The 18,562-nt window shown below is 40.4% G+C and overlaps 2 protein-coding genes across 5 annotated transcripts in view; both read left to right on the forward strand.

Annotated features, from left to right (window-relative positions):
• The window catches only part of POLK (DNA polymerase kappa), a 31,642-nt gene extending 26,640 nt beyond the window's left edge, over positions 1 to 5,002 (forward strand). For all 3 annotated transcript variants that reach the window (XM_079995443.1, XM_079995445.1, XM_079995444.1), the window contains exons 12-15: positions 715 to 886; positions 2,141 to 3,013; positions 3,455 to 3,506; positions 3,817 to 5,002. In XM_079995443.1, coding sequence (XP_079851569.1) covers positions 715 to 886; positions 2,141 to 3,013; positions 3,455 to 3,506; positions 3,817 to 3,901 — 1,182 coding nt within the window. In that variant the 3' untranslated portion in view covers positions 3,902 to 5,002. The remainder of the gene's footprint in view (positions 1 to 714; positions 887 to 2,140; positions 3,014 to 3,454; positions 3,507 to 3,816) is intronic.
• A 1,895-nt stretch (positions 5,003 to 6,897) lies between these two features.
• The window catches only part of ANKDD1B (ankyrin repeat and death domain containing 1B), a 34,538-nt gene continuing 22,873 nt past the window's right edge, over positions 6,898 to 18,562 (forward strand). Inside the window, exons 1-7 of one of the 2 annotated variants that reach the window (XM_079995588.1) lie at positions 6,898 to 7,719; positions 11,887 to 11,990; positions 14,289 to 14,387; positions 15,430 to 15,528; positions 15,623 to 15,727; positions 16,880 to 16,978; positions 18,101 to 18,199. In XM_079995588.1, coding sequence (XP_079851714.1) covers positions 7,536 to 7,719; positions 11,887 to 11,990; positions 14,289 to 14,387; positions 15,430 to 15,528; positions 15,623 to 15,727; positions 16,880 to 16,978; positions 18,101 to 18,199 — 789 coding nt within the window. In that variant the 5' untranslated portion in view covers positions 6,898 to 7,535. Of the gene's footprint in view, positions 7,720 to 8,227; positions 8,400 to 11,886; positions 11,991 to 14,288; positions 14,388 to 15,429; positions 15,529 to 15,622; positions 15,728 to 16,879; positions 16,979 to 18,100; positions 18,200 to 18,562 lie in introns of those variants that run through there. The other variant, XM_079995589.1, reaches the window with a different exon arrangement.

Consider the following 18,562-nt stretch of genomic DNA (forward strand, 5'->3'; position numbering starts at 1 on the left):
TTTATGCAAGAATTTGTTTAGCCTAAAGTAATCTTGTGTCTCTTAAAATCAATTCACCAAGTAATTTTGCATAGAACAGATATTATAGTAAAAGCTGTTAATTAGCAGAAGAAGGAACAGTAATGGATTGCCTGTGGTTTTGCTCTGGCCAAGCATATAATGTTCAAACATTTGAAGGGTATACCATTATTCCTCCTCATCTAATTCATAATAGATGCTGCCCAAGGCAAACATTGTCGTTGAAGAGACTGGTATACTGTATGAACTTCAGTTACCCTGCCTAATCTTGACATTTATGGCACCACAAGGAGAAACATTCAGAGGCGTCTAGTAAAAGTGAATTGTCGTAGTGGTACTATATGCTTAAAGGAATGAAAACCCTACTTGAGCCCACTAGGAATCGAGCCTACTTCTGTTTGTACAGCCCTTCCCTAGCTTCTATTCCTTGGTCATATTAGAATGTGGCAAATAGAGGAATGCAGATAGTTCTTTTTATTTCTATGATTGAACAAAATTAAGACAGTTGAATGATCAGTTGCTTGGCAGCCCCAAATAAGATGAAAAAGATCATGAAATGTCTGTGAAAAGTTAATTATATATAATTGTGAAAAGTTCACTGCAACGGCTTAGATTGCCTTATTGTTAAGCTAGATCTATAATTTCAGGGTATGTCCATTTCAGAAAGAAGTCCTAAAATCTTGTTGGTTTTAATAGGCTAGAACTGTAACTTTAAAGTTGAAGAATGTAAACTTTGAAGTAAAAACAAGAGCTACTACAGTAATGTCGGCAGTTTCTACTGAAGAAGAAATATTTGCTGTTGCTAAAGACTTGCTTCAGTCAGAAACGGAGGCTGTGGCCCCACAACCTTTGCGTCTGCGACTGATGGGTAAGTATCACTTTAATTTTTTTACTGATGGTTAGAATTCTATGTGCAACACAGGTATTGGATTGAAAAGGCTGTGCTGCACCTCTCTTCTTAATGTTGTTGTTGGAAAACATCAAGTATCAATATTGTAGTAAAATGAATTGTTAGAACGTTTTCTTAAAATATATAACATTGTATATTTTCTTTAAATATACATCATCTTCCTTTCAAACAACATTGGCAACAGATTTACTTGGTTTTCTAAAAGGGAGAAGTGTGGTGCTACAATGGGTATGAATTGAATCAACCAATGTATGCAAGGGGATTTTTATGCAGAATTTGATTTCCCTGAACCTCAGCTTTCACTTAAAAAAAATAGAAAGTATACCATCATGTTTAAGGAGATGCCACTGAAAACCTTCAGGCAGTGTCAGAAAAAGGCTACAAAATTCAAGAGATGAGGAAATTGTATAGGTTCATGTCTATTGTTCATGGCCTTTGTTATAATACTTTTCTTCTTCCTTTTACCATGTAACTTGTTCTGCTGTCACTTGCCAAAATTTCCCAATAACACATAAATGCAAACACTAGATTTCCAAATAAGGCATGCTAACTTACCAGACTCTATTAATTTTTGCTGCATAAGACTTTCCTAATTGTGGGCACCAGGAACACTTTGACTTTTAATCTTTTGTTCATAAATATTGATTAATATTTAAAAATCAAAGATCCCAAGAGAACCTTCTTACTTGATAAGAAATATTCCTTTGGCATCATATATGTTGAAGTGCAGCAATGTTTCAAAAACTCTAAAATTATGATTTTGAATAGCATGTAGATTTTAGGCTTTCATGGTGAGGGTTATTAAAATGATCTATTTGCAATAGTTTTTTTCCAATTTATATAGCGGATCAAGACTGTAATTCTGGTCCAAATTGCATATACAGTGGTACCTTGGTTTAAGAACAGCTTAGGTTATTAACAACTTGGATTAAGAACGCTGCAAACCTGGAAGTAGGTATTTTGGTTTGTGAACTTTGCCTTGGAAGCAGAACATGCTCCGTTTCCTGTTGAGTGTGCTCCATTTGTAAATTGAGTCCTCCGCTGCTATGGGAAAGCACGCCTTGGTTTAAGAACGCTTTGGTTTAAGAACGGACTTCCGGAACAGATTAAGTTTGTAAACCAAGGTACCACTGTACTTAAGTTCTATTCATTTTGATGAGATTTTAAACTCTGTTGCCATTAAACTATATGCTGCATATTTATCATATTCAGGTATACGGGTATCAGGTTTTCTAAATGAAGAAGAAAAGAAATATCAACAAAAGAGCATTGTTAATTTCCTAGAGCCTGGAAAACATATCAGTACTACCAGGCTCTTTCCTAGGAAATCGGAAGAGGAAATTTTTCCAAATGCTTCTGAGAAGGAGAGTTTTTTCAGTAAAAAGCGAGCTACAAGACAGCAAACTAATCAAGCAGCTTCTTTAAACATGTCTCCAAACAAGCAGAACCTACAAGATATGAAGTCATCAATGAAGTCAGTTGAACCAGCAGAGAATAATGGTGAACATCAGATCTTCATTTGTCCTGTTTGCTTTGAAGAACATCAAGATAGCACGTTAGAGGCATTTAACAGGCATATTGACAGGTGCCTTAGTGGAACCTTGGAAGAAGATATTACAGATAACAGCAAATCATGGGAGAATTCAAATGAGTTGTCTGTAAACATGAAAAAGAAAGAATGTCAGAAAGATAAAACAAGTAAGCCACAGACTGAAGTACAGTCAGCAGATATAGTTGATAATGCTACAAACAGAAGCACAGACATTTTTCCTAAGTTGCAAGATGATGAACACAGTAGGGAGAGTGAGTGTAGCCTTTCTAGTAACTTTGGATTTGATACATGTGCAAAACAGGATTTTTCCTCTAATGTCTTATCTGTGGAAAAAGAAGAATATTTTGAAGAACCCAGTTCTTCGGAAATTAAGTTGCCATGTTTTCTTGATGCTACTGAAAACAAGGTTTTAGTTTGCCCAGTCTGCAATTTAGAACAAAAAACAACAGACCTTGCTCTGTTTAACAGGCATGTGGATGTTTGTTTGAACAAAGGAATTATCAAGCAGTTGACAGAAGGGTCAAAAAGCCTCGGTGAGTATTCTGTTTATCACTCATTTTTTGAACACATTAGTACCATAAATATGGTGCAGCAAACTAATTCACATAGGTGTTTGCAAAGGAGTTGGCCATGTCCTGTTTTATGAAGAAACAGGCTTATTTTTCTTCAGAAAAAAAAAAGCTACTTCATGAACTCTGATGAACTTAGGATATATAAAGATATAAAATAAATTATGCCAGGTTATTGATTTGCCCATGTCCCCTGGAAGTTATATGATACATCAATCCTACCTTGGGTGAGGACCACCTAGAATGGGAACCTTCCTTCCCATTCATTATGAATAACCCTTAAGACTACCTAGTAAAGTAGTTCCCCTCCCCAAACCCCGGGTTCCCACTTATCATACAAACCTCCTGCAGAATCTATTATTGTTTTCAATTAAAACATTGTGAATGTTTCTCATTTTTCTTCAGGAATCTTGGACAGAGGACAGAATAGTACAAATTCCACAGTAGGAAAAAAACGGTAAGCTCTGTGTAAACATTTCTTAAAGTATTTAGAACAGGGGTGGGGACCCTTTTTGATGCCACTGACCAAATCCTTATCAGGTTTGGCTTCACAGACCAAATTTAACAGGTGAGCTGAGATGTTCACCTGCCAATCGCATTACATCTCTATGGTGTCACATGCTTGACTGGTGGGTTGTCAAAAACTCTTGCACAACTTTGCAAGTCTCCCCACTCTCTCCCTTTAAACTCCTGAACTCAGAGGTTTAAAGCAGGAGCATGGCGAGACTTTAATTAATTTAATGGTATGTGTTTTTCTTTCATTTCAGGTCTGGAACACTGGTTCCCCAGTCGACATCTAAAAAAGCCAAGTCAAATAATTCTAAGTGTACTATAGAAAGTTTTTTCAAATGAATACTATTTATTTTAAGGAAATTTTCATCACTGTTAAAATACAATACTTTACATATGAAGTACATTGCTCAGGATTATGCAGGCTTAAATTTGTGTAAAAAAAATTATAGAAACTTTTACACTATTCAGATCACTATTTTATTATCAACTATTTGCCTTACAATAACACTTCATATTCTGACTTCTTTAAAAGTCATTTTCATAGCTCTTTGATAGAAAAGAAAAAATGAAGGATTGAGCTATACAAAAAGTTTATTGCAGGCAGTGATGAAGTTGTAGTATATTTAGCACCCTACATTCAAACACTTGAAGTATCAACTACACACACCAAAATCCTAACTCCTGTTAATTTAAACAGGAGATCTGCTCTCTCCCCGTAGGCAGTCAGTACTTCATGTACCATTTAGACTAGACTAAATTATCTTAATACTAACTCTGTACCTTGGATATGGGGCAACTACTATGCCTCATTTGAATGAGAAGAAAAAGATTTTTTAAACTTGTTTATGGTTATCAATATCCAAGAGCCCTTGGACAGACCTAAATTGTACTGATGGAACATTTTCTGTTCTGTGCCTTTGTAGAAACTGTTTTCAGCGCAATTGTCCAAAAGGCTCTGCCTTCCCGAATTAATGATTAAGAAGGCAATGCACTTAGTGAAGTCAACTAGACTAATTCAGTAAGACTAGAGCAGTGTAACAGATTCACTGTAATAAAAACAGGGTAGGAAGTTGTATAATCAAATAAATCCAGCCTGTGTGTCTAATTCTCCAATAACTGATCTCATAAAGATATGATAAATTATATTTAGCTCTTAAGTGAAGGAATTTTACCAATCAAATATTAAAGATTATGAAGAGAAATGTTAATTTCATTTGTTTACATTTTCCAAACATTATAAATGGTATATATGTTTGTGTTTATATAAATTATCAAATGTTTTAAAATAATTTTATACATAGTATATTAACAATGTAATATATCTTCCAAAATAAATCTAATATAGAATATATTTTCCAAAACAATTTGGTCAGACTTCTATCAAGTTTATCATAAAGTTGCTACTCTCACTGTAATGCAAAATAAAGTGGCTTTGTAAAATGTATGTTCATTATTAGAACTACACTTTTAACTTCTCTGCTTTAGCAGTAAATACTGGTCTCAGCTTCTCCAGTTCTACATAGCCAACCTGTGCCTTAATCTTAAGAGCTCAGTCCTGTGGAATAGATTTGGTCATTTTGATGCAAACTGCGGTGAAATTGCCATCCATTATTTGATAGTTGGAAAAAGCTCTGCCTTCCCCTTCCAAACAATCTGGGGGGCGGGGATATAGTTTACTGTCCCACCATAAAAAATGATGGGGAAATGGCATTCTATTGCTTAATTACAGAGTCGGGATCAACACAGGTTAGTGCAAGACCTTTTTATATTGAGAGTGACATTCTCTTTAAGGCAAGCACACGATAGTGGCAGGCGGGGCCAAAGGCAAAGGTGGGTGGGGCAACAAATGTAAATTTTACCTTGGTACAGTAGCCTTGTTTATACACATGCACCTCTATTCTCCATCCAGGCAAACAAGAATCATCATAGAATCATATAATTGTAGAGCTGAAAGGGATCCTGAGGATCATCTAGTCCAACCCCCTGCAATGCAGGAATGTGCAGCTGTCCCATATGGGGATCGAACCTGCAACCTTGGCGTTGTCCTCACCATGCTCTAACTAACTGAGCTTCAGCGACATGTTACAAGGAGTTCAAGGATACAATTCCAGCCAGGAAAAACACTCCAGGAGGGTGTGAAGTAAGGCCAGTGATAGATGTGGGTGGGGAGGTGTTGTGACCTAGGGACGATGTCAAGGAGTAGATAGAGAGGTCTGGAAGGTCACATTTGACCCTCAGGCCTAGGGTTCCTCACCCCAGCCCTAGTGCCTGGCTTGACAACTCAACTCAGGCCAGTGCTAGGATGACTTTTTTACTCTTGCACTGTCTTAGAATACATAGGGCTGATCATTTGAACCACATGACTCCACACAGAAGATAAATGAAGTTTTAATCCAAGATCTGATATTTCCCATATGGCAGGGGGTTCACAGTGGTGTACATGGTTCTCCAATTCTCCAATGTATCCTCACAATAACCCTTTGAGGTAGGTCAGGCTGAGAGGCAGTGACTGTCCCAAGGTCACCCAGTGAGTTTCATGGTGGAGTGGGGATTCAAACCCTGGTCTCCCAGGGCCTAGTCCAACACTCCAACCACACTGGCTTGTAAAAAACACAACACAGAGTACAATAGAAAATTGCTCTTCATCACTTGCAGTGCAATCCGATGCATTTTTTACTTAGAACATAAGTTAAGTTTCACTGTGTCCAACCCTGTGTGTTTCCTAGGAAGTGTGTTTAGGACTCTTCTCCTTGTCAAAAATACATATATACTCAAGAACACAGTTACAAAACACCTTGCTGGATTACTGGAGTGTTTAAGTCCAACATGTGACCCCCTTTTTAGCAATGTAATGTCAGGAACTACAAGGAACTTTTTCTGCAGATCTAGCTTGGTAAACAGGCCACCCTAATCTCTGCTGAGCAGTAGTGAGATTGCAGGGGTTTTGGCACTTAAGCAGGGTTTGTGTTCCTTGGAAATGAGACAGGGTGGAGACTGTCGTGTATTTATGAAGTACAGTATAGTTTACATGTTTACAACCTGAGTTTTGATGGAAGGAGTGCAGAACATTACACCCCAAGAGTGCCTCTGATGACTTCTCTCATTGTTTCAGCAAGCTTGGCTCCAAAGCAGCAGCCAGCCCGCTTCCCAAGTCTCTGCATGCTGTCTCCTCCAGTCAAGAGCCTGTGGAGATCTGGCCCCTCCCACCTCCTCCCACAACCCTGCTTCAAAACCTGTTTTAAAAGGACACCTTTTTTCTTTGTTGACATCACACCCCGTTAACCCTAGCAACCTCCCCACCTCGATTCTTTTGTTTTTGTCCACTTCTTGTGGGCAGAGAAAGTCAGCACCTCCATGGTCAATTGTTCTTACTTGGCTCTTTTTGTGTTCTTAATGCCATCACTATCAGTGATCTTCTGAACAGGAGAACTGGCCCAGCCTGTATTTTTCACTGCCCTGACAAATACTAGCTAAATTCTACCTTTTACTAAACTTAGAATGTGGAGTCTGCGCCCCGCCCCCACCCCCCACCCCAAATTCCTAACAATATTATATATGCCACATTTCCCAATGCAAAACAAGCAGCGCGCCTTTGGTGGTCCTGAGCAAAAAAATAAATGTTTCTAATTACATCTCTCAGGACTCTTTGTCCGACCAGAACTGATTCCTCCTGCCTTTGGATTTCAGTGGATGCGCCTACCTCTCATTAGCATCTAGGTGTATGAATCTTGCCACTTTACAGTATTGTTTCAGTTGGCAACACTCGTGTCTCACTTCAAAGTCTGCCCGTCCTCCGACCACGACAACTGGCTGCAGGCAGGCAATGTAAGGGCAGGAACAAACTTTCTACGAACCTGACCAGCTTAGTCACCCTCGTCACCTACTTCTCAGGTCCTCCTTTGTTTGCCAGCTCCTAGGACTGACGGCAGCCCATATTTCTTATCTAGTTGACGGAGAAAAGCACACACAGCTGATGCTTGTGGACAGGGAGTCGCCCCTAGAAAGCGACACACACTCGCCCAGCGCCATGGAGGAAAACTGGAACCGCGCAGTGAAAGGCCTGACTGACTTTATGGGCTTTCTGAACCGGAGTCCCAAAGAAGAAAGCAGCAGCCCGAAGGCGACGGCGGCAGCGGAGGCGGCGAACGCGGGGACCTGTGAGTGCTGCTGTTCTGTGGCGGGTGGCTCAGGAGGTGCCCCGCCGGGGAAGGGCGAGGGCGTAGCTCGGCACCGCGCCGACAAGCCCCTGGCGTTATTATTATGACTGGAAGCCGAGCAGCCGGCCCCGCGAAGATGGCGGCCCTTCCCACCCCGCGGAAGGCGGGAAAAGGCAGACCAGAGGCGCAGACGGGCCCTTTGGTTCCTTGCGCTTTTCCCGGGCGTCGAGGCGCTCTTGGCTGAGAAAGCGCGCTTCTTTTTGTCAGCAGCAGCAGCAGCAGCAGCTCGCGAGGGCTTGTTTTTAGACAAACAAAAACCGTAATTTCTCCTGAGCGCCAGGAGAGGATTAGTTTCATGTTGGTAAATTCTCTCTCAGGGCCCCGTGTGTCTCTAAACAACTTAAAACCGGCAGCAGCAATTCCTTCCCCGACTGCATTGTGCGCTTTTACGCATCTACGTGGTTGAACGACATAAATCAATTCCAGCTGGAGCGGGAAGGAATGGTAGCTCCTCCCTCCTTCCCATTTCAGAAATTCCCTTCTGTAGGGTATAAAAAGCAGGAGTCGAGTCCTGAAAAGTTTTTCAGTAACAGGGATCAGTCCTGGCACACCGGAAGAGCAGAGGAAAGGTCAGCATATTCTGGGATGCGTTCTCTCCACCACTTTCCCGCTGAAAATTGGTAATAATTCCGCTTTCATATAGTTCAAAGTGCTCCACTGACATTATTTCAGTAATATTTATAATAATCCTATAAGGCAGATAAATAGATATTGCAAGCAGCCGAAAAGTGGCTGACCATTTCTGATGCCCACTGGTCACGCAGGAACAGAACTTTCACCAGATGGAGGCAGTTTGGCACAATCAGGCAGCCATTACATTATTTTCTACTGATAACCTAATTCATCTTTGGAAATTGCTAAATTCTTTGGTGCAGCGTTTCCCTTGTGGCAAGGAGTTCCATAGCTCACTTTTCCTTAAGCCAAATACAGGCGGAGATGGTTGTTGGTTGTATATTTCCCCCTTTCAACGCCTACTCTGGCCCTTTCCCCTCTGAGGAGGAAGACTTGGTCTCTCTTCCCAAATTTCTCCATTTCTCAGCCATCTGTACTCAGCGCTGGCATGAAGTCCAACCAAAAGGCACTATGGCATAGCTAAGGGGCAGGGTAGGCAACTGAGTTGGCACTGGGCAGACTGGCACTGAGGCCCACATGAAAGGGGTCTGAGCCAGCTGTTTGAAAAATACTGGGCTAGGGTTTATCATTTTTCATAAAAAGTGAAAATGGAAACAGTGCACATATTATCTCAGCAAGAGGAACATGAAATTGAATTGTTTTTTTATCAAAACAAACCAATGTTTTACAAATGTGGAATTACTTTTGAGAATTTTAATCTTTCAACTTTTAAAAAATGTATACCTTACCCTATCAGCTTAGAACACCCTACAGCAGTGGGAAAGTATAATGCTCCAGTCCTGAAAGCCACGTTGAACTGAATGAGATTGACTTTTGAGTCAATGTGGATATTTTGTGCTGTAAATATCTAAAATAAAAAATGAACATCTACTGTGGCAGTTATTCTCACTGTGGTTACAGTTAGCTTCAATCACATTCCTTTCTATGCTTCATTAATAGTACAGTCCTTTGCATATTTACTAGGGGTACTTCCATGCTGGTGTTTATTATGGGATGGGAGCTTGTCAAGTATTCATTATTATTATTTTGCAGCACCCCACATGGCATTGTAGACAAAGACATTTCCCATTTAATTCAGATTTCCTTTTTAACATGGAAAATCTGATATATATTTTTTTAATTAAGTTGCCAACTTGTTGCCTATTTGTGTTATCTTAATGACCCATTTGCAGTATTAAGATGGGGTTCTGAATGCACCCTCTGAAGTCCGTGTCCTGTGGGGCTTATTCCTAGTTGTTAAGTAAGCATATTATTGTCCTGGAAGGCTATTTTTAATTTTTTTAAAAGTTTCCAGTCTGAATACTTCAAACTGCTTTGACTCCCTCTTAATGAACCCCAGTCCTCCCTGATATCTCCTATGCCTCAATCAAATAATTTAAACAATTCAGAGCAATACATTTGTTTTTCTTACAAGGCTCCTTTAGGGCTGTATTCATTGATATCAGAGCTGGGTGGAAACCTTATTAGGACCTTTAGTCCTACATTCTGCTTGATGCAGGAAACCCAGGATGCAGGAAACACTGATGTGGAATTCAGCCATTCCTCCAAAACAAATACATCCTCATAAAGGTAAAGGTAAAGGTACTCCTGTCCGTTAGGTCCAGTTGCGGATGACTCTGGGGTTGCGGCGCTCATCTTGCTCTATAGGCTGAGGGAGTCGGCGTTTGTCCCCAGTTTCTGGGTCATATGACCAGCATGACTAAGCCACTTCTGGCGAACCAGAGCAGCGCACAGAAATGCCATTTACCTTACCACCTGAGTGGTACCTGTTTATCTACTTGCACTTTGATGTGCTTTCAAACTGCTAGGTGGGCAATAGCTGGGACTGAGCAACGGGAGCTCACCCAGTCATGGGGATTAGAACCACCGACCTTCTGATCGGCAAGTCCTAGGCTCTGTGGTTTAGACCACAACCCAGGATGCAGGAAACACTGATGTGGCATTCAGCCATTCCTCCAAAACAAATACATCCTCATAGTAGTAAGCAAATTATACTTTAATCTCACAGCTTTTGGAATATTTCCTCTTAGGAGCACTTTTTCTGTCCAAGCCAGAGTACTTATTATTCATCTGCCTCTGCAGTAATGAAACCTCAAATATAAACAATTCCCATAGAATATTTTAAATTACCTGTGCCTACTTATTCTTTCCTCTGGCTTATTTCTGCGAATAGGAGACGGGGCTGAAAGCAGGGAATGTAGGCCAAGGTGCACTGTCAAATTCATCATGAAAGGGAGAATGCTGAAGTACCAGTCTGTCTGGTCTATTTGCCTTTCTGCTCCTTGACCAAAATCAAGCAAACACCCGTTTTTCTTTTCTTTCATGTGTGCAATATCAATAGAATATGAAGTGCTCTCTTGCACTCTCTGCATTAATGAAACACGTCAAATAAATGTGATAAAACAGAGCATTAAACTGAGGTCCTTGTAAAGTCACAACCATTGTTTTCCTAACTATTTGATTCTGGTTGCTGTTAGTGAGGGTGAAAATGAATGTTTTTACAGGCTAGTAACAGAAGCACTGCTGTGCCAGTAGAACCCACCTCTGTGACTGCGGTCCAGCCTTAACTCTCTTGTTCTTTCTCTTATAGGAACATTTTTTAATAAAAGTGTATGTGCTGTTTTGTTTTCTGTACAGTGGTACCTCAGGTTACATACGCTTCAGGTTACAGACTCCGCTAACCCAGAAATAGTGCTTCAGGTTAAGGACTTTGCTTCAGGATGAGAACAGAAATTGTGCTCCAGTGGCGCGGCAGCAGCAGGAGGCCCCATTAGCTAAAGTGGTGCTTCAGGTTAAGAACAGTTTCAGGTTAAGAACGGACCTCCAGAACGAATTAAGTACTTAACCCGAGGTACCACTGTACTGTGGTCAGATTTAACAGGTCCACTCTGGCTTTTAAAACCTCTTTTCTTTTGAATCTCATTTTTACTTATTTATCATAGAGTATTTATTATATACTAAATACGTAATTGTTATATATTTAATTATTACTGCATGAAATATACACATAAAACAGTGGTATGTGGCATGAGCACTAGCATGTTGGGTTAGGATCAGGGAGACCTGAGTTCAAATCACCATTCCACCATTATGCTCACTAGATATCCTTGCATCAGTCATTCTTGCTCACCTCACAGATTTATGATAAACATAATGCACTATCTTATACCGAGCGAGACCATCAGTCCATCTGGCTTGGTATTGCCAACACTGACTGGCAGCACCCCAAGGTTTCAGGCAGGGGTTTCTCAATGCTGCTCCTGGAGAAGATGGGCATTGATCCCAGGAACATTTGTGTTCAAACCAAATATTTTTCCACTGAGCTATGGCCCTTCCCATTATATAATGGGAAGAAGGAAAGAAGGACCACTGTCCACCACTCTGTGGAAAGGTGGGATAAAAACGTAGCACATAAATTTAACTTTGTGATCATTTCTTTTATATTACAAAAGTCCCATGCTTTTTGTTTTGCAGTGCTACCAGACGAAGAAGAATTTCAGCATGCTGCTAAAACTAATAATCTGGACACGATGGAAAGACTCTTTAAGAAAAGAATTAATATTAATGCTGTAAATAGTGTAAGTATAATGCACATTACCATCTGAACAGGGAACCCCCACAACACCATCATTTCCAAATATAATAATAATAATAATAATAATAATAATAATAATAATTTATTATTTGTACCCCGCCCATCTGGCTGGGTTTCCCCAGCCACTCTGGGCGGCTTCCAACAAAGATGAAAAATACACTAAAATGTCACAGATTAAAAACTTCCTTGAACAGGGCTGCCTTCAGATGTCTTCTGAATGTCAGGTAGCTGTTTATGGCTTTGACATCTGATGGGAGGGCGTTCCACAAGCGGGCGCCACTACCGAGAAGGCCCTCTGCCTGGTTCCCTGCAACTTGGCCTCTCGCAGTGAGGGAACCGCCAGAAGGCCCTCAGAGCTGGCCTTCCAAAGCCTAAAATTACCTAACTGCAACACACTGCTCTTAAAGGGAATGTTTCAAATATGTGTTTTGGAGATCACAAGAGGGGAGCAGGAGAGTCTAGTGGTTAGAAACTGTGAAAACAGAAAGTTGGACTAGATTAGCTTTTGATATGATCCAGTAAGGATATTCTTATTTCCTTAAACAACTTTTATTTCAAGAGACTGCAAAAGTGCATTGCCATATTGACTACTAAGAATTCAGGCCGTACTCAAATTCATGTCAAATTCCATGGACCTCATTGATCAAAGCATTCTGCTTGCTCTATAAAAGTGATCCTGCCCAGTATATGCCACTTGGATATTCCTAAATTTAAATGAGACATTAAATTTTATTCTTGTCCAATTCACATGAGGGCTTATTGGATTTCTGACATCTAGATAAACTAATTTAGACTCTGATTATGCATCATGGCAGCCATGAAGTCCTGAGCCACCCCATAGCCAGTCGCTTTGGCATGGATGCATGGGCGTAGCCGGGGGGGGGGAGCTGCCCCCCCCCAGATCAAGTTAAACAATAGAAAGAACTAACTGACCAATCTCGTCGGTTCTGCCACCCCAACAAAAGTTCTGCCCCCCCCCCAACAAAGTCCTTCTCCCCCTAACAAAAATCCTGGCTATGCCCATGCATGGATGTTGAGGTCCTCCAGACCCAGCAGTCTGGGAGTCCTCAGTACCACCTCTGAGAACAGATCTGTCAACTCAGGCTGGGAAACCTCTGAGCAGTGAGGCAGGTGGTAAACCAGCAGAATCCCTAATCTGTCCTGATTCCCCAATGCCAGAAACACACAATTTTTTCTTCATTCTAGTGTTAAAAGTGGGGGTTAATCTTTGTGATCTTGATTATCCTCAGTTTCGGGAGGGGGGGGGAACCCCCTAAGGGTGGGATCATAAATTAACTAAGAGTAGAGAGGTAAAAAAAAACAGCATAGGACACCTGCACCTTTAATACTCATGTACAACATGGAATTTGAGCAAGAATTTGAGCATCATCCACAATGGTCTATTCCTATTTGTTTCTAATTTCTTTTTGCTTTTAACTTATTTTTAACTTCTTCTGATTTTATTCTTCGGATTTGGATTTTTTTAGATTGTTGTAAACTGCTGTGATGTTGTTGTATGATACAGCGGAATAAAAATATTGAAAAGAAAGAGAGGAGGAGGAGGAGTTTGTTGCCCAAGCTGCACCAGCTGAAATTCCCTCTTCCATACAGCTGTTAAAGGCGCTGGGTTATAAGAGCAGCTTGGGCTAAGAGCAATGTCATAAACACACAATGCAATGTCAACACTTACGCGGAAATGGTAGCACAGCACTTAAGAAGGTTTGCTGGTACCTCTATTTTTATCTGGGCATCTGGCAGTGGAGCCTGTGAAAACAATGTTATTTGCATATATTAATTAGCGTCCTTATGAACAAATATTTCACTTTTCCACAGACTGTTATCTACAAATATTTACCTGCTTGGCAGAGCCCATTGAGTTTATTGTACTTACTCTTTATATTTAAAGGTACAGTGGTGCCTCGGGTTACAGACGCATCAGGTTACAGATTCCGCTAACCCATAAATAGTACCTCGATTAAGAACTTTGCTTCAGGATGAGAACAGAAATCGCATGGCGGTGGTGCAGTGGCAGCGGGAGGCCCTATTAGCTAAAGTGGTACCTCAGGTTAAGAACAGTTTCAGGTTAAGAACAGACCTCCAGAACTAATTAAGTTCTTAACCTGAGGTAGCACTGTATCATCGTTCACATATATTTGTTGACCAGTAGTAAAAGGAATTGAAATTTGGGATTGTCTAGATGCTGACCATTTTGCTTTTATTACTGACCAGAAGATTTAAAGCTCTTCAGTGTTATTCTGTCACTTTTATTTTCTGATTTTAGCTGAAGCGCACAGCACTCCATTTTGCTGTTGCAGGAAATCATGTATCTGCAGTAGACTTTCTCCTCCATCACAAAGCCAGAGTTGATGTAGCAGATAAGGTATGCAAAAAAAAAATGTTCTTTTTTATTGTTGACACAGACAAATAGGAATATTTTGTAGGAACACTGGCATTGATAGATTGTCCTTTTTTGCTCACAGTATTTGAAGGGGGAAAGAGACATTTTTAAAAATAGAAACATATTGAAATGTTAATATCTTCCTCAGAAAAATCTTCCTTAAAAATGAGAAATAAAAATAATTATTTAACTTTTTTGTTTCAGGTGTTCTGCATATATTTGCTAGTTTAAACACACTCAAGCAAGAAAAAAAAGCACAAAATGTCAAAGGTTGCTTTATATCAGGCAAAATCAAGAGCTGTCTCAGTTTTAAATGGGAAACCTAGATGTGCAGTGAAATTACCATACTAGTTTTTTTTTAAATTGTCCCACTTACATTTACATTTTGAAAGATGCTTTGCAAATGATTTATATATATATATATTTTTGAGAGAGAGAGAACAAGATGGATTTGACTTTTAACCTATAATGTCTTTAGAAGTAGCTATTTTTTAATAGTAGTATCGGGAGAATTAGGAAAAAAATGCACTCATTGCTACATCATTGCTATTAGATACTTTTCTGTGGTTGAATTAAGTAAGCAGACTATTGTTGGGATCAGTGAGTGCTTTTTAAGGGTAGCTCTACAAATAATATATGAACTTAAAAAATGGTTTGTGCAATAAAAATTGTTAAGTATTTGATTCAAATGTCACCTCGCACATGAACTCCCTACATGGAGAGGCCTCCATCTCTTAGCCTCAGCTTCCTATGCCAAACAATGCTGACCTACTGTACAGCTTTATTAAAATGATTATGAAATACTTAAAAAGAGCTACATACACGCTGTCAAAAGAACCCACACACTGCTCCCAGCCTCACAGGTTTAAGTGTCATGGTCCGAATTCCGTAGAATTTACGAGCTAATCCCCATTTATCATGTCTGTTAACTATATAATGCCGCAAAGTATAAATTGAAAAGAGCAGTTTGGAATTGCATTGCAACTTAACTGCATTTTAATTGTTCTTTTTTTAAAATTTGGAGCATGGACTTACTGCAATTCATCTTGCTGCGTGGTCTGGAAATCTGGACATAATGCTGATGTTGATTAAAGCAGGCGCTGATCAAAAAGCTAAGAACAAGGTTTGTTAGTGGTGGGTATAAAACAGCATTAAGATTTTTCACAACAGAAGAATGTTTTATTCCATTTTACTAATCTGTTCTGTCTTTTCCGTAGGAGGGAATGAATGTCCTGCACTTTGCAGCCCGGAACAATAATGTTAGAATAGTGGATTATTTTATCCGAGATCTTCACTTGATGGATCTTAATAAGCCTGATGAGGTACCATGCATATACTATACTATGGGTTATTTGCTAGTGGATATTTCTGGATAGCATTAGTAAATTTTGTGAATATTTTTTTTAAAAAAACATCTAGGATAACTATGCATATACTGTATTTTTCGCCCTATAGGACGCACTTTTCCCCCTCCAAAAAGGAAGGGGAAATGTGTGTGCGTCCTATGGGGCGAATTCAGGAGAGCCCCAGCGCCAGCCCCACAAGGTTGGGGGACAGCGGGGAGGCAGAACGCCGCCATCCCTCTGTCTCCCAATGTGGTTTGGAGGCTGACGGCGGGGAGACGCGTGCTTCTCCCCGCCGCCAGTCCCGCAAGCTCCGGGGACAGCGGGGAGGTGCAGCGCATCTTCCCGCTGTCCCTGGACCTGGTCTGAAGGCTGGCAGCGGGGAGAAGAGCGCTTCTCCCCGCTGCCGCCCCGCAAGCTCCGGGGACAGCTGGGTGGTGCAGCGCGTCTTCCCACTGTCCCCGGACCTGGTCTGAAGGCGGGCGGCGGGGAGAAGAGCGCTTCTCCCTGCTGCCAGCCCCACAAGCGCCTGAGGGGGAAATATTTTTTTTTTCTTTATTTCCCCCCCAAAAAACCTGGTGCGTCCTATGGGCCGGTGCGTCCTATGGGGCGAAAAATATGGTAGTCACAGTAAAATTTCCTTTGTGGTGCTTGTCACAGGGCTGCCTGCAGATGTCTTCTAAATGTTATGTAGTTCTTTATCTCCTTGGCATCTGAAGGGCGGGTGTTCCACAGGATGCCACTACTGAGAAGGCCCTCTGCCTGGTTCCTGTAACTTCGCTTCTTGGAGGACCTCAGTGTCCAGGCTTAAGAATGGGGGTGGAGACAGTCCTTTAGGTATACTGGGTCGAGGCTGCTCTTTTTATCCTTTTCTCCTAACATCATGATGATGTTGCCCATCTTCTTAAGTCTCTCTACGGGCACCGTATCATGTTCTATATCAATTATGGGCTTCTGGTAATCAATACTTAAAGTTCTCTTTACCTCTTTGCCTATGGTGAGGTGGTGAATCTGTGGCCCTTTAGATGTTGTTTGAATACAACTCCCTTCATCCTTGACCACTGTCCATGGCAGGGCTGTCTTAAGCTTTTTACTTCCACACTGACATCTTAATTATTTAATGTTTCCTAGAAAGGTAGGAAGCCATTCCTTGTCGCAGCTGAAATGGGCCATGTAGAAATGACCAACGAGTTGATTTCCCTTAACTTATCCACCTCAGAAAAGGACAATGTAAGTTTATCACAAGAATTCCAATAAATACTTATTGCCTTTGGGTATTTTGCAATGAGTGGCATTTCCAACTAAAAGCTGTACTTTCTTACCCATGTTAAATGCTGTATTAAAACACTGTGAGTTCTGGCAATTAAGAGGGGGAAAGGATAGATTGAACAGTGCTTAATTTCACTTTGCCACTTAATATACCATGCTGCTACATTTATCCATCTGTTTAGAATATTTGTATGCCACTGTTCCTTTTTACAATTTTCACACCAAACTTAAGTTTATTAGTAGCCGCGCTTATGTAAGAAAACATTGTATCTGTATCAACTTAGTTCTAAATTATCTTGCTCAGAATTAGTGCTTGATAAGCACTGGACCAAATAATTAAAGGTAAAAGGCTCTGCTTGGTGAAATATACTTAATTAACATGATTAGTATTTTGTATATTATAGTACACAAGATTAATGTTGGTTAAAATATGTGTTTTTACCCTTTTTCCAACTTTGGTAGGACAGGGGGGAAAACATATGGTAGATTGGCATCCGCTGGCAGATCTCTAGCTGATTTGCAATACAGCAGCAGGCGTTTCTAACTTCCAATTGTTTAACAAGAGCAACAGCAAAACAACAATTACTATATAAATTGGACTGCTGAAATGAATAAAGCTAGCCAGGAGTGGACTCTTGTGTGAAAGCTCAGTTCACTTCTCGTACTGAAAACAAATTCCTATCCTTGGAATATGGAACACCATGTTCTGTAACTCAAAACAGTATTTTTTTTCCCACCTGGATTTTTTATATATATAAAAGAAAATATATCTAACTAGCTTGGATTCTGCCTGCCCCTGTTAGCTAGGGCATTTGATTCTTGCTTCACACTCTTCCTTCCATGATCCCTAAATCTTTCCAGTCCTTTAGAGACACAGGAATAGATAAAAGGAGGGTGGGAAAATTGAGATTAACTTTTATAACCTGCACTCAAAATGCTGTGTTCTATTCCAGATTGCATAGTGCCCATATAGACTTGTGAGCAGTGCTCTAGAGTTTCTGTTTACTCCAAGGATATCTGCTTTAAGTGGTGATAATGAATATTATATGTGTATAATTTATTTCTGTATGTTTTATTTTACAGGAAGGAAACACTGCATTGCACTTGGCTGCTAAAAATGGTCACAGTGAGGTGGTAGAAGTTCTTCTTCAAGAGTGGAAAGAAATAAATGAGTTAAATGAGGTAAACATAAAGATGTAAAAGCAAAGCACGTGGCCACAATTTGCAAGATTTGTTCATGTATCTGTACACACATTGATGTCAACCTGTAACATCCTTCATGTATGTTCATGGAAGTATCACTTTGGGAATCTTACCTGGAGACAATTGTGTGCCGCAGAGGTTTTTACCTAAAAAATAATAGCCTTATTTTACTTACTGGGAGAAATTTGCCTGGAGGCGAGGTGAACACCACTGTCCACCATGTCATCTATTTCTGGTGTCTAATTTGGTTTTACTCTGGGCAATGAGCATGGTGCCATTTGCAAAGGAACTGGAGGAAACCATTGTGGCTCAAATCAAGCATTTCCCCCTCAGCCATGTCTG

Source organism: Podarcis cretensis (genome assembly GCF_951804945.1).
Source record: "Podarcis cretensis genome assembly, chromosome: 11".
NCBI classification, from domain to species: domain Eukaryota; kingdom Metazoa; phylum Chordata; class Lepidosauria; order Squamata; family Lacertidae; genus Podarcis; species Podarcis cretensis.